This window comes from Zeus faber (genome assembly GCF_960531495.2).
Source record: "Zeus faber genome assembly, chromosome: 10".
Classification (NCBI taxonomy): domain Eukaryota; kingdom Metazoa; phylum Chordata; class Actinopteri; order Zeiformes; family Zeidae; genus Zeus; species Zeus faber.
The window spans coordinates 14049808-14069843 of NC_137199.1; the positions used below are offsets into that span (position 1 = coordinate 14049808).

Below are 20036 nucleotides of genomic sequence, written 5' to 3' on the forward strand. Positions count from 1 at the left end.
TGCATGTACAGTGTATGTATGTATGTATGTATGTATGTATGTATGTATGTATTAATGTATGCTGGTGCGCTCTGGAAGTGCCCGACTGTAACAGAGACTTAAAACAACTCGCTTTTCTTTATTCTCCGTGTAAATCTGCTTAATAAAATATAATTCCTCCTCACCACATGGAACCTCAGAGAAATGTCCTCAGATATCGCACAATATTTGTTTCTGCGCCTTTCACACACAACCGCAAACAAGCACATTTTTAGTTTTCTCTTCATTCGAACCTGTCTTTCCGCGAAGTTTTCAGTTTTGCCAAATAAAATATTGACATATAATACACAGTATATATACACTGTATGTACACATGGCATTCACACCACTGGAGTGTATTACACCTTACTGTGGTGAGATGAGCGCTTGTCACCTCAACGATATGTTTGGAGTCAATGCGAGTTGTAAATTTGAGCGTTTAATATGAATATATGTTATAAAAATGAATAATAATGATAATAATAATAACAAAAATACTACTTCTACTAGTCAAATTAATAATAATAATAATAATAATAATAATAATAATAATAATAATAATAAAAATAATAAATAAACAATAATACATCATAATAAAAAATAAAAATTAACACATAATAATAAATAGCAATAATAACAAAATAACAAAATGAATCAAAATTATTTTAAATCGCAGCGAGTGAGTGTGTTCCACTGCCGCCAGACAAACAGGGGACATGCAATTTTTATTTCATTTAATGTTGATTTTTATGACCTGTGTTTTTCAGCGACTGTAATTATTCCAACCTTCGAACGAACGCCTGGCGAGGACACGAGTACTTAGCTTCTCTCTCTCTCTCCCTCCCCAGTGACAGTCACTTGACAGGGACTCAAATAAAGTACCGTAGTGACAGAAACATTAACACCAACCACTCAGTTCCTCTGCAATTCCCTTTTTTTTCTTCCGACCTTTTACGGCCGAACCTCAACATCCAAACAGCGAAAAAATAAATAAATATAGAATTTATTACATTTCCCACTCGCCACTGACACTGATATTAGGGTACATTTTCTCTTTCTTTCAGGAACGCGTGGGGCGATGCGGATGAATTAAACATGTTAAGCAGGAACAGGTCGTTCAATACCAGAGCGGGCGGTTGACTTTGCGTCGTAAAACTCCCCTTTTCAGACGCTCAGCGGAGAAACCGCCACAGGATTCGTTCTTCAGCGGGAGGTCTTGGGTTAAAAATGAATACCCCGCCCCCCACAGAGGAAGGGATGTGTATCGGCGTGAAAGAAAAAAATAACCTTCACACGCGCACACACACGCGCACACACACACAAACACAAACACACACACACACACACAAACAAACACACACACACACACACACACGCACACACACACACACACACACATCAGTTGGTTCAGCGCTAATGAATCCTGGTTTTATTGGAAACGCGAGATCACTCTTATAATCTGTTGACAAAATATTTTAGAGATGGGGAGAGAAGCTGAGTGAGTTGGTGAGGGTGAAGAAATTAGTGGGCGAGTGGGAAAGAGGTTGACTGAGAGAGTGAGTGAGTGAGTGAGTGAGTGAGTGAGTGAGTGAGTGAGTGAGAGAGTGAGTGAGAGAGTGAGAGAGTGAGTGAGTGAGTGGGTGCGTGGGTCGATGATTGAGTGAGGGAATGAGAAAATGAGTGAGGATAGTGAGTGGGTGAGGGATTGAGACGGCAAGTTGGTGAGTGGGAGTGGGGGTGATAGAACAAGTAGGTGGGTGGGTGAGCGAACGACAGATTGTGTAAGTTGGAGAGTGAAGGACAGAAAGAGGGATTGGGTGAGTAAATGAGTGAGCGAATGAGTGAGAGAGTCACTGAGTCACTGAGTGAGTGACGGAATGAGCAGGTGATTGAGTGGGGGAATGAGTGAGTGAGTGAGTGATCGAGTGAGTGAGTGAGCGAGCGAGTCACTGAGTCATTGAGCGAGTGAGCGAGAGAGAGAGTGAGTGAGCACATGAGCAAATGAGTGAGCGAATGAATGAGAGTGAGAGCAGATGCTAGAACAAACCCGAAATTATTCTGTAACTTTATATTCAAATTTAATTCCCAACCCGCTGAAAACCACGAGGGCCCATTTTTTCCGAAACACGAGGGAAGACGCCTTTCAGCATCGAGTCTAGAAACCGAACTGAGCCCAGACTACTCCACTCAGTTTCCTGTGACATAACACAATAACAATAAAGTTTTCCAAAACATTAGGCAGATAATGGAAAGGACATCATGGCCGCTAATGTGTGTTGCGACCAGGACGATTCATCACCCTGACCCAGTGACCCCAATTATTATGGAGAAGGAGTGGATCGAATTAGCATCGGAGGAGAAGATGAAGAAGCGTCTGGGATGCGACGGTCCATCCCCCGTCGTAAACAACGTAAACAACTAGCCTAGTGTAGCCCGGCGTAGCCGAGCGCCGCGTAAGTGTCTGGTCGTCAGGATGAGCTCTTCCTGTTCCCTCCGGGGTACATTACTGTTATTGTCTCAGCTGCAAGGAGGGAGCGGGGCAGGGGGTCCATTTTTCAGCTGATAACAAGTTGGCGGTCGAGGAAGGAAGGATAAATGGAAAAAAGAAGGACAGAAGAAAGGAAGAAATGAAGGAAGGGAAAATGGAAGGAACGGAGGAAAGAAAGAAAGAAAGAAAGAAAGAGAAAATGCGCTCTTCGTGTTCTTCGTGCTCCTTATGCTCTTCAGGCTCTTCAGGCTCTTTGTGATCTTCACGTTCCCCAAGCTCTTCATGCTCTTCAGGCTCTTCATGCTCATCATGCTCTTCAGGCTCTTTAGGCTCTTCATGCCCTTCATGCTCTTCAGTCTCTTCACGCTCTTCATTCTCCAAATGCTCTTCAGGTTCCTCAGGCTATTCATGCTCTTCACACTCTTCACGCTCTTCGTGCTCCTCATGCTCTTCAGGTTCCTCATGCTCTTCACACTCTTCACGCTCTTCATGCTCCTCATGCTCTTCATGCTCTTCATGCTCCTCACGCTCTTCACGCTCTTCATGCTCCTCATGCTCTTCATGCTCCTCATGCTCTTCATGCTCTTCATGCTCTTCACGCTCTTCACGCTCTTCATGCTCCTCATGCTCTTCATGCTCTTCATGCTCTTCACACTCTTCACGCTCTTCGTGCTCCTCATGCTCTTCAGGTTCCTCGTGCTCTTCACGCTCTTCACGCTCTTCATGCTCCTCATGCTCTTCATGCTCTTCACGCTCTTCACGCGCTTCATGCTCCTCATGCTCTTCATGGTCTTCATGCTCTTCACACTCTTCACGCTCTTCGTGCTCCTCATGCTCTTCAGGTTCCTCGTGCTCTTCACGCTCTTCACGCTCTGTATGCTCCTCATGCTCTTCATGCTCTTCATGCTCCTCACACTCTTCACGCTCTTCATTCTCCTAATGCTCTTCGGGTTCCTCAGGCTATTCGTGCTCTTCACACTCTTCACGCTCTTCGTGCTCCTCATGCTCTTCAGGTTCCTCATGCTCTTCAGGCTCTTGTGCTCAACTTCCCTCACATTGTTTCAGTGTGTTGGTTGTAAAGCAGAATAGCATGGCTTCTGCTGAAGTGTTCGTGGGCGATTGTCAGCAGAGGAAGAAACTACTCAGGGGCAGATTCACATAGAATGGATTGCAGCCGCTAAGAGAATCAGGAATTGCACATAAATGGCAGCCGCTACATGCACCATCCCAGAGTGAGATTCACAAAAAGTGTTTATAATGATATGCCAGCGCAAACACACCAAATTCTTGCTGCTAAGTGCAATTTGCTCTTGTTTCATGTTTGATCGCATTAATCAATGTGGTAAATAAGGGCAAAAAAGAAAAAAGTTTTGATCAGGTATATGCGCCACTGATCAGAGCATTGACATTATTTTCTGGTGTCCTGGGGGTCTCTCTGTTACGCAGAGACCAATGGGGTGTAACGGAGACGACGCGTAATGGAGGGACCCCTTGAGGTCTCTGCATAACGGGGTCTCCCCTGTTACCCCCCTCAGGCATTCTCAATGCTCTGATCAGCAGAGCATATACAATGAACAGAGCATTTTTTTTTCCCCCACGCAGTTGCCACCAGCTCTCTGCAGACAGTAATATGTTTACTCTAACTGCGTGTGGCTATTAGCCCCTGTGTTTGTGAATTGGATGTTTTTTGCAAGGCTCATTTGCATAGAAAGGGGCAAATTTTGCACCTAATGTATGAATAATACCTCATTTAAATAGGCGCAAATGGCACCAGCGCACTGAGACACTGCCTGCATGGCAGCACAGTCAGCGGTGCATTTCACCGTTTGCGGACGCATGAGAATTAGACCCATCGCTTTTTCTGTTATTTGCGAGGCTGCAAAAGCCGCACAATCCTTTTGTGAATTCAGCCCTCAGAGTTTAAACTGGAGATAGAGATATAAGTACCTGCTGTTAAATGTAACTAAAATATTCAAAGTCAAATATTCAAAGTCACTTGCCATTTCAACTGCCCTGGAAATGGCTATGGAGCTAATGAATCATTGATGATCATTTTGATGTATCCAGTCCTCCAGATATAAATGTAAATATTTATTTAAAGAAAAATTTAGGTAACATGACTGTGTGTAGATATTTGTAAATGTAGTACAGCCAAGTACAGTAACAAGTAGTTGTAAGACATTTATTTTAAACAATACTCATTCTTAAAAATATATATATAAAAAAAAAAGGGGGAAAAAATATACTGTATATATATAGAAAGATATGAAAAGACATGTATAGAAATATGAGGGGAAAAACTATATATACTGTATATATATATATATATATATATAATTCCCTTCCAGCCATTCCATGCTCCTTTTTTTTGTTTCATTTCCGCGTTATCTGGGAGATATGGAAATTCTCTGACAATCATCTACGTGTGCGGAATTTTAAGGAAGACACGCAACTCTTTTTATTCTGGTAAATATGCATTTATGTATTGCTTCCTGGTGGTGACAACACACCTACATATGTGCAGCATTCAGTATATACTGTACAACTAGTCACATGGAAAAAAAAACCATAAGAATGGGGATCTTTGTTTGTTTCTTTGTTGTTTCTATTTTCCCGTTTCTATGGTCTTCCGTGTGTGTGTGTGTGTGTGTGTGTGTGTGTGTGTGTGTGTGTGTGTGTGTGTGTGTGTGTGTGTGTGTGTGTGGTGTTGTTTTTTTATTTCGAGTTGGATCTCCCTCTTCCTCCTGCTCCTCCATCCATCTCCACCCTCCTCCATCCATCTGTGCACTACTTACGGTGATGAGCGCTGATTGCAGATTGTTTCGGCCCACGCTGCGGGTTTGTCCATGGCTGATTGTGTTGACGCTGACACCGCCATCTTGACCTCGCACTGGGGACACACACACACACACACACACACACACACACACACACACACACACACTCCGTCTACCTCTGTCACTCGCTTTTGGAAATGGATAATCTCACAATAAGCGTTTTGTCAGACGGTTTTATTTTATTTTTTGGAACATTGGGTTGTGTTGTGTTGTTGCTCTTTTGTGTGTTGTGTTGTTATTGTGATGTGTGTTGTGGCATTGTGTGTTGTGTTGTTATTGTGCTGTTGTGTGATATCTTGTTGTTATTGTTGTATTATTATGTTGTGGGTTGTTGTACGTTGTGTGTATTTTCCAGATGTGACACGGCAAGATAAGGAAATTTGCATTCGATTAAGTGGGAGCATTGTGTGTATGTGTGTGTGTGTGTGTGTGTGTGTGTGTGTGTGTGTGTGTGTGTGTGTGTGTGTGTGTGTAGGAGAACCAGTGCCTCAGCCCCCTCTGAACCCTCCGAAATACATACCTTTAATCAGTGGACGACACAAAACGAAAAGAAAAGAAAGAAGGAGGGAAGAATGAAAGAAAGAAAGAAAGAAAGAAAGAAAGAAAGAAAGAAGGGGAGAAAGGGTGGAAGAAGGAGGAGAAACTGCGTTATTTGTTTTGCCGTTCTAATCTCAGCGCAGTCAATAATATTCTTTGTTGTCTGAAATTGTTTGTCGGCTACGGGGAGGTGGAGGTGGAGGAGGTCGGGGGGGGGGGGGGGCCTCCACCTCCTCCACCTCCTCCACTTCCTCCACCTCCTCCTCCTCCACCTCCTCTCCTTGTTGAAAGCATCTATCTGTTGTTCTGTTGTTCTGCCGTCAGTGACTTTTCACTCAGCCAGATAAAGCAATCATTACATGTTGTTTTCTGCCCCCGCAATTACTTTCGGTTACAATGGGTCAAGCAACCCGAAAAGAAGGTGGAGGAGGGGCGGCGGGGGCGAAGATGGGATTCAGAGAGATGGAGGGATGGGTGGAGAGAAGGGGCGTTTGCGGGGTAATTAGTCTGGGGGGCGAGTCCCCGTCCACCACATTGTCTCCTTTGTGCTGGACTGCAGATTAGCATCTAACCAGAAGTGCAGAAAAGTAGTAAAGTGCAGAATATGTACATATGTAAGGCTGAATATCTGGATAAATAAGATATATGCAGTATATATATCTATATATATATATGCAGCATGAACAGTATTGACAGCAGAACAGTGGTGGTGAATACATGAGATTTAAGTAGAAATATAAAAAATATATAATATTAGTAGAAGACTATGAACATAGCAGATGTATAACAGGGTATAAGCATATACAGTATATAGTGCAGGTGTAAGTACAGTTAATGCTAGTAGTAAGATGTTATATACAGAATAAGGTATGATGTAGGACATGGATCTTTCATTACAAGCTTAGAATTAGTGTTTGGTGGAGTATGAGCTGCAGACGCTCGGCAGTCACGACGGTGACGGAAAGAGTCAGAAACTGTTGACAAGTGATCGATGGTGACGGGGTCAGGGATGTTTTTGGGGGTAGGAATTACCATACATACGGTTGGAGGCCATTCAATCAAACATCATTTACACATCATTTAATGGTTTTATTTGAGTCATGACACAAATTGTTGTCAATTTACCACCAACCGTGACAGTACCTCCCATGTGACTTCATTATGTGTTTTTATTGGTGTATTATTATATTAATACCAGTACAGTTATGGGCCCGGCCCATGTGCCAAGGGACCGCGCAGTCTTGGCCTGGCTGGGCTGGCCCACACCAGGGGGGCCCTTCTGGCATTTGCCCAAATGCCAGATGGTCAATGCATCACTGGTCTCCACGCCACCTGCCAGCACTTCCGGTCGGGGTAGCCGGGTCGATAGTTTCCGTTGTCTTGGCGATCCCTGAAATGTCCAAAAGTTCCTGCCGGCCGCACGATGTGTACGCGAGACGGTTCAGAGTGAAGAGACTTGAGACAAGTAGGCAGATTACGACCAACTCACAGGATCTGGACGCTGAGCATCGTGTGACCAATGACGCGGTGACGATTGTCTGTGGCCGACCAGTAGTCTGCAGTGTTCTCACCTGATTGTTATCGGCGACAGAGATGAGAAAATCACACTTCTTTTAGTAACTTACCCTACAAATAGTATACCCCTTGGGCTGGACCATCATGATGCAAACAAAACAAACCACACACATTATTTTTTATTTTATTTTGTCTTTTCTCTTCTTTCCCCCAAATGGAAGGACAGCTGTTGCTGGCGGTACCGACATGCCGCCCTGTGCGCACTGGAGTGTGCACGGGTCGCATCGCGCACGTTGCGTCGTGCACGCTGGGTCGTGCACGGGTCGCACCTGGACGGGAGCCCTGACAAGCTGTCCGGCCTCGTATGGATCTGAACGGGTGTCAGCCTCCTACACGGCCATAGTGACCTCTGCGGCTCTGTGGGGTTTATTCCTTTATTGCTGCAGTCGCATATTCACACACACACACACACACACACACACACACACACACCCACACACACGCACACACACACACACACAAACCCTCTGCCCTTGTCACCGGTGACAATGACAGCTGTTATTACTTCAGCCAGGGATTATTATACACTGCTCAATACCTAGAAAAAAATAAAAAAAACAGGTGGAAGGTACCACCGTACCTTATTATTGTACCGAAGTACATTTTTCAAATTTCAGTACTTGAGGCGGCAATCTCTAAGATTTTCATTCAAATAAATTAGTGTTAAGTGACTATGTAACGCAGAATGAGGTAACACAAAAATGACTGAGCCTTTTGTCCCCTGATCAAAGCCCTTGCAATTGCAGTATTCTGAGTATTACGATCGGGGTGGCGGCGGCGCCACTCCCCCGGAAAAAAATCACAAGCGGCGCACAGTTCGTGACGCGTTCTCCATCGCCGAGCAGTGGTCGGTCCACCAGAGAGGGCGGGGGGAGCCCACCCAGCAGACTCCAAACAGAAGTAAAAGTGGCGACAAGGTTTTCCGTAGGTGAAGCCCCCGTGAGTGGATCATCAGCGCGCGCCGCGGGGGCAGCAGGAGCGAGCACCTTTTTTTTTTTTCCCGGTCTCCGCTGCCGTTGCGAGTAAACGTTTGCTACGGCCGAACAAAGACGGAAATGATTGATGACTGCCGACAGCGAAGGTTCAGGAACAAGTGCAAATCCAAAGAAGAAGAAACAAACTGGACGTTCGGATGACGGCAACTGACTGCTTGGAAGTCGGGGCTCCAAAACCACGCCCGCAATTCAATTAGGCAGGTGGCGCCAAAGACAACGACACGGAAATCTGCCGGATCGGCATTTAACTTGAGCGCATGGAGTCTGGGAGACTTCTGACTGTTACTCCATTACGTTTCAAAGCAAATATCTCTACTTTTCACCCGATTGATGTTTTGAACGCGGCTGCATTAAATGATTGTTTTGAAGAAAAAACAATATTCTTTTAAATATGTATATTTTTGGATATTATCCATATATATACGTCATAATAAAGCCGTTGAGTAACACGCTGGAGTTTGTCACCTGCGCGACATCGACCACGGTCTCGGTTTAATGTTATTATTTAAATTCTGGGATGGTTTAACCGACTTCAGTGATTGTCAGCACTCGTGCTCTTAAAGAAGGGAAGAAGGGAAATGGAGTGACCTGTCTCTCACTTCTCTCCTTTCTCTCGTTTGCAGCCATGTTTTTTTTTTTTTTTTAATAGCTCCATTATTATTAATGGCCATCCATTTGCTTCTTCAGATCCTGGGTTTGGAGGGTGGGCGTGTGACACGGCGAGTAATTACAAACCCAATTATTTCGTTTTCAGATTCCATTTGTTTGACACGATCTGTCTCATGGCTGGCGTGGTCCCTATCGCTATCACCTCTCTCTAGCTCGCTCGCGCTCTCTGTCTCTCACTATCTCTCTCTCTCTCTCTCTCTCTCTCTCTCTCTCTCTCTCTCTCTCTCTCTCTCTCCCTCTCTCTCTCTCTCTCTCTCTCTCTATATATATATATATATATATATATATATATATATATATATACGTATATTACACTATATATATATATATATATCTCGCTCTCTCTGTATCTCACTATCCCTCTCTCTCTCTCTCTCTCTATATATATATATATATATATATATATATATATATATATATACGTATATTACTCTCTCTCTATATATATATATCTCGCTCTCTCTTACTCTCGCTCTTGCTCTCTCTCTCGCTCTCTCTCACTCTCGCTCTCGTCTCACCTCGTTCCCACTCGTACAGTAACACGTAATATGATAATGATCGTATTTTTAGCGCTGTGTGATAATAGAACCATTAGCGTCTCTCCACCAAGAGCAGAGGGTCACCGCTTTAAAACGCTGGATGGACCCGCCATTTCTCTTTTTCTTTTTTAACTCCATTTAAAGCTGTTGATCCCAAATTAAGTGACAGTGATCAGGGGCAGAGCGGTGACTTACACTGCTCCTCAGGTCGGGCGGAAATGAAGGATCGAAAAACCAAAATAGAAAAGGACAGATTATTTTAGATTTTATTTGATGTTTTATGTATTATTACAGGGATTTTTATTTTTCACATGAGATGAGTTTATCTGATAGTTGTTTATTTGGAGATAGATAGATAGATAGATAGATAGATAGATAGATAGATAGATAGATAGATAGATAGATAGATAGATAGATAGATAGATAGATAGATAGATAGATAGAGAGAGAGAGATAGATAGATAGATAGATAGATGGATAGATAGATAGATAGATAGATATAGATAGATAGATAGATAGATAGAGAGATAGAGAGATAGAGAGATAGAAGGATAGAGATAGATAGATAGATAGATAGATAGATAGATAGATAGATAGATAGATAGATAGATAGATAGATAGATAGATAGATAGATAGATAGATAGATAGATAGATAGGTAGATAGATAGAGAGATAGAGAGATAGAGAGATAGATAGATAGATAGAGATAGATAGATAGATAGAGATAGAAAGATAGATAGATAGAAAGATAGATAGATAGATAGATATATAGATCGGTAGATTGATAGACAGAAAGACAGACAGACGGACGGACAGACAGACAGACAGACAGACAGACAGACAGACAGACAGACGTATAGACAGATTCAAGAATTAGCGAAGAAACATAATATTGCCAACAAATAAACCCCAAAAATTAACAATAAACATAAAAAATAAACCCCATAGTAAACAATCAACCGGACAAAAGGTCATCCTTCAAACGATACACGCTGTGTCAAACATTCACATTGCGACATAAACGGATTCCAGAATAGTTACAAATATGATTACAACACTCAGTGGGCTGCAGATCTCACTCCGCTCCTCGTCGTTTATTTTGATTCCTTCACTGCATTGTTCTTAGACTTCTCACAAACGAAGTCCGCCCACGTGTTGATTAAATGTCATTTCAAGCGCAGATATGACATTTCCGACATGGGTCCCATCATGTCCTGACGCCTAAACGATGTGTTGTCCTCCGCCGTAACTGCGCTCCGTGTGAACAGGTTTATACGTCGCAAAAGGCTGTTCCAATTAGTGTCGGGGACCCGCTCCACCTTCCTCCTGTTTATTCCCGGCTTCTATTTTCCCTGGCTGCGCGCAATTATACCCTTTTAATTAGCAATAATGAGTTTGTGCACGCCAACGCGATGCCTTCAATCACCGCACGCGTGCGAGTCGGAATGTGAGGCTCATCAAAACGCGACCCCGGCCGCATGTGTGGAGCGGCTGCGGCCGGGGAACTTATTGGGCTCGGCGCGTCGCGAAATATGGCGGCCCGTCAATCTGAGTCCCGGAAAAATATATAATCACATTTTATGAAACATAGGGGACGAGATAATAATCCTATGCAAACATTTTCAGAGAGCGCTGGTGCTAAGAAAAACCCTTCCTCTCGAGATCCGGTCATGATTGACTGGTTTATGAAATCAAGGCATATCCTTGGATGCTGGAGGTATTTTTGGGGGTAATTACTTTCATTTCATTAAAAAAACCACATTCTTCAATTTCTCGTTTTTTAATATATTCGCAGCAGCCGTTCCTGTCGCTTCCGTGAAGTCGCAAGTTAATAACTGTTTCCTACTAACGCTAATGTAAGTGCGACAGTGTCCTTGGAACTAAAATAAATATTAATTATAAATTGAAAACGCACAACAAAAAAACCCCAAAAAAACAGGTGGTACAGAAAATAAGTACGAAAATAAGGAGAGTCACGGAAATAAAACGGAGAATCCACCAGCCGACAATGTGGCAAAACACAAAGATGCGGTCGTGCATCGATTTGGCCGTCCGCTCTAAGGTGAGGAGGAAAATTAGGAAGGAGAAGAGGAAGGATGTCTGGGGCATTGCAGCAGCTCAGTGTAGAACATGAAGCAAAAAGATATACTGTAAGCTGAAGTCAAAAAAGACGACCAAAAAAAACATAATAACAAGTTCCAAAGAAAAAAGAAAAAGTCATAAAATAATAAACAGCCTAGAGTACACCGTGCAATTATTTTCAATGGAACGCTCAATAAGCGTAAGGCGACAGCTTTCCACTAGAGTCTGGATTATCAGCAGACAACCTGTTTATTAGTTCTGACGTATTCCGAGGGAACAACAATCGCTTGAACCATTAAATAACCTTACCGACGCGGAACCATCAGGGGGTTTTGGTCTTGTCCTGGAAGGTCCGCACATGCGGCGTGGCGCGGTCTCACCTCGCTCTTCAGCCCACCCGCCATCTTTGGTGTGCCACGAGGAGGGGGCGGAAGGTCGAGTGAGGGCGGATGCATCGGCGTTCGATCTCTGGCCGACGCGGCGGGGCGCCCGCGTGTCGATGCTGCTCAGCGGCAGGTGCAGCGGTAGCCATAGCGATAGCGGTAGCCGCAGGCCCGTGAGCTGGTGGTATTGACCTTGCCTTAAGACCTTGGGATCAGGCTTCGACAGGAGCACCAGGGGGGCGCCCTGAGAGACACCACAAGAACATGGATAATAGACGGCCTTATGATCTCATAGTCAGTTTAGCCCGCAGGCTATTTGGAAGAATCGGCTGGCGCTGGTATGTGTGTGTGTGTGTGTGTGTGTGTGTGTGCGTGCGTGTGTGTGTGTGTGCGTGTGTGTGTGCGTACGTGCGTGCGTGCGTGTTGTAGCATTGGATATCCCCAGTTATTGGAGTGGGCTTGGGCTGTTTGGCGATGCCGAGCAGCGTGACGTGAAACATGTGTCGGATGAAGCGGGATGCGGTGGCGTTTATTTTTCTTTTTTCTTTTTGAATCCTATTGAATGGAGATGAGTGATTCCGTATGGAGGGGTTTGTGTTTTTGTTTTTTTGGGGGGTGGTGGAGGGGGGGGGTAAGCCTGATCTCACTGGCTGCTTTCTGTTATCCCCCCATTGTTTGCTATCATGCATCCATGCTCGTCTGCATTGAAATTTGAAGGGGATGTGGAAAGGATAAAAAAGAAAAAGGGATGTGTTGCACGGCGTCGGGGGATCTTCTGCTGCGTCGGAGGTAGTATGTGTGCGCATGTGTGCGTGTGTGCGTGTGTGCGTGTGCGTGTGCGTGTGCGTGTGCGTGTGCGTGTGTGTGTGTGTGTGTGTGTGAGTGAAGCTCTGCGGGACACACTTCTTTCCTTTCCCCCTGAACACAAAAGGAGGCAGCGGCATCACAGGCTGCTGGCGGGCCAAGGCGGTCGAAGCTGTCAGCGATATCACTCACATACACACACACACACACACACACACACGCGCACACACACACACACACACGGTTTAACTCAGCTAACACTAACATATCTCCATGGAATGATACCAGAATAGGAAGGCATTTGGAGAACTTTTAATGTGAAATATGGCAGGTAATATGTTAGGGCGCCCAGTGCCGTTGCCACTGAACTGCAGTGGGTTCACACTTTTCATGCACCCCTGGAGCCGCATGGAGGACTTTTTTATAGAGAACATTACAGTCTCACGTTCACCTGTGTGTGTGTGTGTGCAAGAGAGTTTATCAATGTGTGTGTGCATAAAAATGTGCGTCTCCCTTCGTGTGTCCTGTAGAATAGGAAATCTATGCTAATACCATTATTCTATTAAAAAAGCAATATCTCGAAAGGGCCTCACCAACAGCAGAAAACATTAAAATAAATAAAACCCCCGCAGATTAAGATGGAGCCAGGGACCTGAGGGACTGATGAGCGGCGTCTGTTTTAGCCGTAATGAAGTTAGTGACCCTCTGAGAGGTGGCACGCTCAGCGCCCAGGGGAGCCCTTAACTCTGCCTCAATATGGCCACCACACGTGGGCCTTTTCCAAATATATCGCCCCCGTCTCCACTGTAAAAACCAGGACGAGGACGGGGGAGTTTCAGGACCACCCCTCGTAAATTGATGCCGACACGTTTTCGTTTGCACAAATTGAAATAAGTAAAACGATGAAATGAGCATTAAGCATAAAGGCTGTCTTGTAATGATATATATGGATAGCTGTGAAATAAAAAGGATGTTCTTAAAAATAAATAAACATTTAAATTAAATAAAACCAAATTAAAATGAATGAACAAAAGACTACAACATAAATAAATGTAAATAAAACAAGTAAAATAACTATATTTAATATGAAAAAGTCTTACTTTCACCATTTATGAAATTGTTTTTATTGCATCTTCGTCCAACCCGTTTCCTGACTTGCACTCCCTTTTTGCTGCTGTGACACCTTTCCCCATGGCGATTAATAAAGTGTTATCTTATCTTATCTTCTCCTATCTAAATTCTGTGGAATGCCATCCCGTAGGCGAGGTGTGCCAGCACGTGGTGTCTGGGGGATTAGAACAGAACACATACCGTGCGCGGGGTGGGGTGGGCGCACCGAGCGGCGCGCGGGGATCATTCAATTATTGACAGCGGTCTTACTTATGCAAATATGCTGAATTATTTCGGTGTGACAGCTTGAAGCCGCCGGCCTGGAGGAGGAGCGGCGCGACGTTCCCGGGAAGCATCACACCGCGGGCCCCCGCTTGCCTCGCCGCATACTGTTTTACATTCTAATTATCCGGCCTGACAGGCGTTATTGCCGAGGCCCCGTCCCCAACTCCTTCCACATGTGATGTCAGCGTTGGCGTAATGAGATAAGATAGTTGGAGAGCTCCGCCGCCGCGCCCCCGCCGGCCTGCATGCAAATCCAACACAGTTACAATTAGCTCAATTCAACGTCCCCTCAATACCCAGAAACATCGCTCGCACAGCCACCGGCGTATACCATCTCAGGTGCTTCCTCTTCTTCTCTCGCCCTCTCTAGCCGGCAGCATTGGGAAAGGTATTCGAAGTAGAGATGTCTTACTAAAAAATACTACTCTGGTAAAAGTGTAAGTCACTCATTTGAGTACTACTTGAGTAAAAGTGACTGATAAATTCTGTGCTGTGTGTGGTTTTATTCTGTTGCCTATGTTTCAGTATTTTTCTGTCAGCATAATAGACACTTAATTCGATAAGAAGTGTCCCCATTATGCAGGGTGCACGGTGCTTTCATTGCATAAGGAGATGGAGTAAAATAAAATGACCTGCACCGAAAATAAAAGCATACTGTACGGGTGCCTAGCTTGGCATCGTCGGAGCGTGGGCGCCCCATCGCTTATGCAGTGTACATGTAGGCGCCAGCAGCAGTCCTGCACCAGCAGCAGTCCCGGTGGCTCAACCGGAAAAGGGTGTGTACCATAAAGGAAGCAGGCTTGGAGCGACCCAGGGTTTGAATCCTGCCTGTGACGATCACTTACTGATGGTTCTGGCGCCCCGCTCAAGTCGCTGCCCTAGGCCGCCGCCTATGTCGCCTATAGGAAGCGTCGCCTCCAGCTAAGACCCTTCACTCCAACAGGAAACATGGCTCCGGGTGTTTGTCTCCACCAGTCGTAGCAGGTCTATGGCAGCGTCTGTGGTCGACGCTCTCCAACACACTGCTCTGGTTGTGTCTCTCTGGGACACGCCTGCACTTGATCAGTAGCAACGCCGCTAAACTGAACGGGCAGGGTTGCCAGGTCTCCATGGCAAACCCAGCCACCACCCCAACCCGCAGGAAACCCACAGACCTGGCGGAAGCCTAATGAGTGTTTGTCATTATACCTGCTCGCTGCTGATATGGCACATGAAGTTGGTGATAATGGGCTTCACCAACATCATTGGCTCCCGGTTTTATTTTGTAGTGAGTAACAAAGGTGAATTGGGGAAATGCATGGGAATAAAAGTATGCTTTTTCGGGGCTAAATGCAACTAAGTAAACGTGAAAATCGACAGAAATATAATAACTCAAGTAAAGTACAGATACTCCTAAAAAATTCTTCCACCGCTGACCATATTTATTTTTAGGAATCAGAAAGATCAAAGACGTTGGAGAGGAATGTGGGCAGTGGCAATGACAGTGATTAAAATAAACACGGCTCTGTTAAGATGTTCGTTAAATATTTAATGCCATAAAGCCAATCTGAGACACAAACACGGAGACGCTGGGGTTTTTATTTTTTCCAGACTATAATTAAGCTACAGGGAATTCATTGCATATTGTAGGTAAACAGATGGAGTCGAGGGAATACGAATGGGAAAATGAAATGCTCTGTTGGTGTTTTTCTCATTACAAGATGAAATGAAACATTTATTAGTGGCTTTCATTTCGCTAAGAGGCTGACATTCTGCAGGTCAACTTTATTCTATTTGCTTTATCAGTGGAACATTTCCGTGAGTGGCCGTGGACCACCTGGACCCGCTATATCTCCTGTGATTTGAAGGATTTTACTAAGTCTCTCCTTCTTCCTCCCCCCCTCCCTTCCTCTCTCTCTCCATCGCTCTCTCTCTCTCTCTCTCTCTCTCTCTCTCTCTCTCTCTCTCTCTCCACACCCCTCCCCCTCTCCCCTGAACAGCCATTGAGGTGAACCTGCAGAAAGCCTTGGCCGAGGCCTCTGAGACCTGTACCCAGGAGTGCCTGATCCTGGGCCACTCCGACAGCTGCTGGATGCCCCCGGCTCTGGCCCACTTCCAGTCGCCTGACAGCGGCAGCCCCGTCCCCTCCTCCACCTGCACCTCCACCTGCACCCCGGCCCCGGCCTCCAACGCCACCGCCACTGGCGCTAGCACCAACAACAACACAGCGGGCGTCGTCGTGCCCTCCTTCAGCTTCCAGCAGAGCTGGTCCCGGGGCTCCAAAGGCGGCCTGGGCGGCCTGAGCGGCCTGGGCAGCCTGGGGGGCCTGGGCGGTCTGGGGGTGATGGACGGGCGCCACACGCTGGGCCGCTCCGTGCCCCGGAAGGACGAAGCGGAAAAAGTGAAGAACCGACCCCAATTCTACAATACGCTGGACAGACACAGCAAGAAGGAGGAGCCGGTGAAGGTCATCCCCCTGGCCAGCTTCTCCTCGCCCGGCCAGCACACGCACAGCGGCGGGGGCAGCGCCGCCTTCCTGCACGAGCATCAGTTGTAAAATGAAGAGAAAGGGGAGAAAGAGCCGAGTCCATTTACTTAGGTCTCTCCATCCACATACAGGTCCGGTTCCAGGGGATGTTTTGGGGCGGTGTGTCGGAGTCGTCATCTGCCGACCGGCCGTGCCCGTCCGGACGTGGCTAGCGGTCAGGGAAACGTACGACAAAGACATTTAGGTTCTGAGTGTAAAGGGAGTCGACCTTTCTGAGGGAAATGTGTCTACATAGCGTATCTATGTATCGTCTTTACATGGTAGTTATATACCAAAGTAGTTCCATCACTGAAAAGAAAAGAATGAACAAAGAGAATGTTGCCGTCTTCAGTCTGTGATGTTTGTTTGGTCAACAAGGTGAAGCGGAGTGGACCCAGTGGATCCAGTGGAACGGCACCCTTATAACGACACTTTTACTATTTAAACACACGTACAACACAAATACACTTTATTATCGTGCGGAGTGAAAAAAATAAGAAAAAGGAAAAAAAAAAACAATCTAAATGTGAATTGTTATTTGAGCTCTGCTTTGGTCTGGATGGTGTTTCTCCTTTGAGTTCAGGTGCAGCTTTATTTAAATTGTATTTTATTTTGCATTTGTTTGCTTTTGGTTGGAGGTTGGAGACTTTTGTGTGGAGCCCGGATGACAATGAAAACCATAAAGAGTCTATTTATGTCAGGGGACTGCAGAAGGATCGAATAAGAAAAAACACAGAACTACAACTACAACTACAGCAAGGCCAATGGGAAATGCAGCACTGGTCTGTTGTCTGTGACACTCATACACCAAATACACACTTGCACACACACACACACACACACACACACACTTGCACACACACCCACACACCTGAACACACACACACACACCATATGGATGTTTTCCATATGGTGGTTGCTCAGACACTGCCACCTCCATTAGCACCGCGTTCATTCCCGGCGTTATCTCATTAACTTAGCCTTGAAAAGGCACAAGCGCTTTGGAAACTAACCCTTTGTTTTCTTCTTCTCTTGTTTTTTTTTTTCTGTTCTCTCTCTCTCCCTCTCGCTCTCTCTCTCTCTCTCTCTCTCTCTCTTTCTCTCTCTCTCGCTCTCTCTCACAATACCCGCTCAGAATATCAACATAATAGGTGCTATAGAGCCAATTATGGAACTCTTGCAACATTCTAATTGCTTTGATGATGTGATCTCGGTGGCGGCCTCGGCTTCGTCGTGGTCCGCCACGCTTCTGGAAACACCTCGTCCTGAAGGAACAATGGTATTAAAAAAAAAAAAAAGAAAAAAAAAAGAAAAAAAAAAGAAGGAAAAACAACCAAAAAAAATAAATAAAAATGAAATAATAAAAAATATGTCAAGTCGGCTTCGTAGTGGTAAGCGGGTTGTGCACGTGCATGTTTGGGGTTTGCACGGTAGAACGCAGCCCCTTGCAGTTCACCTTAATTGGTGAAGTACCTTAAACACTGTGGACACAATACGACATGTTGCTGTGTCTAAAAAGGTGAAACTAATCAGAATTTCCATGTCCGAAATGAAATAATTGGTTGCTTCGCATATTTATATGAATACATTTATTCATATAAATACATTTATTTATATAAATAAATAATATTTATTGGCCAGATAAGTAAATGCCCCAAACATACCCCTTTGGACGGGTACAAGGAGTCAATTTGGGGAAGAAACACTGCCTCCCAAACGATGGTACTTTGTCCTGGACTGGCTCATCATGACTAAGTTGCCGTGACAACCCCAGTGCATTCGTACGTGCCCTTGCGCCTCCTACAAAAATAACCTGTCATTACACTATAATTCACATTAATTATAACTGAGAAATGTTCAAGCTTTCCATCTCCTCCCCCCTCTAAAAGTACTTTTTCTCTCAGTTTAATTTTTATTTTATTTTAAATCATCTTCTCGCTTCATGCAGACTGCAAGAGTTTTCGTGGGTTATTATTATATTATTATATTATCTCTCCGCAGTCCGCCCGGCAACAGTGCACCACATGATGATTCTGCTGATGACACCTCAACCAAATAATTTCTCTCGCTGATTGGATGCAGAGGAATTTTAACACGACTTTATTTTATTTTATCAGTATTTTTTTCTAATTGTAAAATAGTAACATCCAGAATCAAGATTTCCAATATCCCATGTGTGGCTACTGCAAAGCCTCTATTATCATGAGGTCAATTTTTGCATTCTTGTATTGTTTTTATTCTTCTACTATCCCCGGGAATCTCTCAAGCATGCTTCACACCAAATCGCTAATCACATTCGACAGTCAGATTCTCCCCCTTGTGGCCAATTCACTTCTATAAAAAAATTATTTATTTAGAGTAAATCTGTTGACATCCTCACACTCACTATGTTATAAACCCATCAGCTATGACATTAAAACCACCGACAGGTGAAGTGAATAACATTGATCATCTCATTCCAGTGGTACCTGTCAAGGGGTGGGATATATCAGGCAGCAAGTGAACAGTCAGTTCTTGAAGTTGATGTGTTGGAAGCAGGAAAAATGGGCAAGCGTAAGGATCTGAGTGACTTTGACAAGGACCAGATTGTGATGGCGAGACTGGGTCACAGCATCTCCAAAACAACAGGTCTTGTGGGGTGTTCCCGCTTTGCAGTGGTTAGTACCTACCAAAAGTGCTCCAAGGAAGGACAACCGGTGAACCAGCGACAGGGTCATGACACCCAAGGTTCATCGATCTACGTGGGGAGCAAAGTCAAGGCCATCTGGTCCGATCCCACAGAAGAGCTATTGTAACACAAATTGGTGAAAAGTTAATGCTGCTTTGATAGAAAGGTGTCAGAACACACAGTGCATCACAGCTTGATGTGTATGGGGCTGTGTAGCTGCAGACCGGTCACAGTGCCCATGTTGACCCCTGTCCACCACTGAAAGCTCCTACAATGGACATGTGAACATCAGAACTGGACCATGGAGCAATGGAAGAAGGTGACCTGGTCTAATGAATCAGGTTTTCTCCTACATCGTGTGGATGGCCGGGGTTAGAGTCCGATCCGATCTTGCATCTGTGGGATGTGCTGGAACAACAAGGCCGATCCATGGGGGCCCCACCTCGCAACTTCCAGGACTTAAAGGATCTGCTGCTAAAGTCTTGGTGCCAGATACCACAGGACACCTTCAGAGGTCTTGTGGAGTCCATGCCTCTATG

The 20036-nt window shown here is 45.0% G+C and overlaps 1 protein-coding gene across 1 annotated transcript in view; it reads left to right on the plus strand.

Moving 5' to 3' along the window:
• pcdh11 (protocadherin 11) overlaps positions 1 to 16859 on the plus strand; it is a gene marked incomplete at both ends in the record, with an annotated part of 185832 nt that extends 168973 nt beyond the window's left edge. Inside the window, one exon of the mRNA XM_080008134.1 lies at positions 16303 to 16859. Within this exon, the coding sequence (XP_079864260.1) occupies positions 16303 to 16859 (557 nt within the window). The remainder of the gene's footprint in view (positions 1 to 16302) is intronic.
• Positions 16860 to 20036: the final 3177 nt, after the last annotated feature.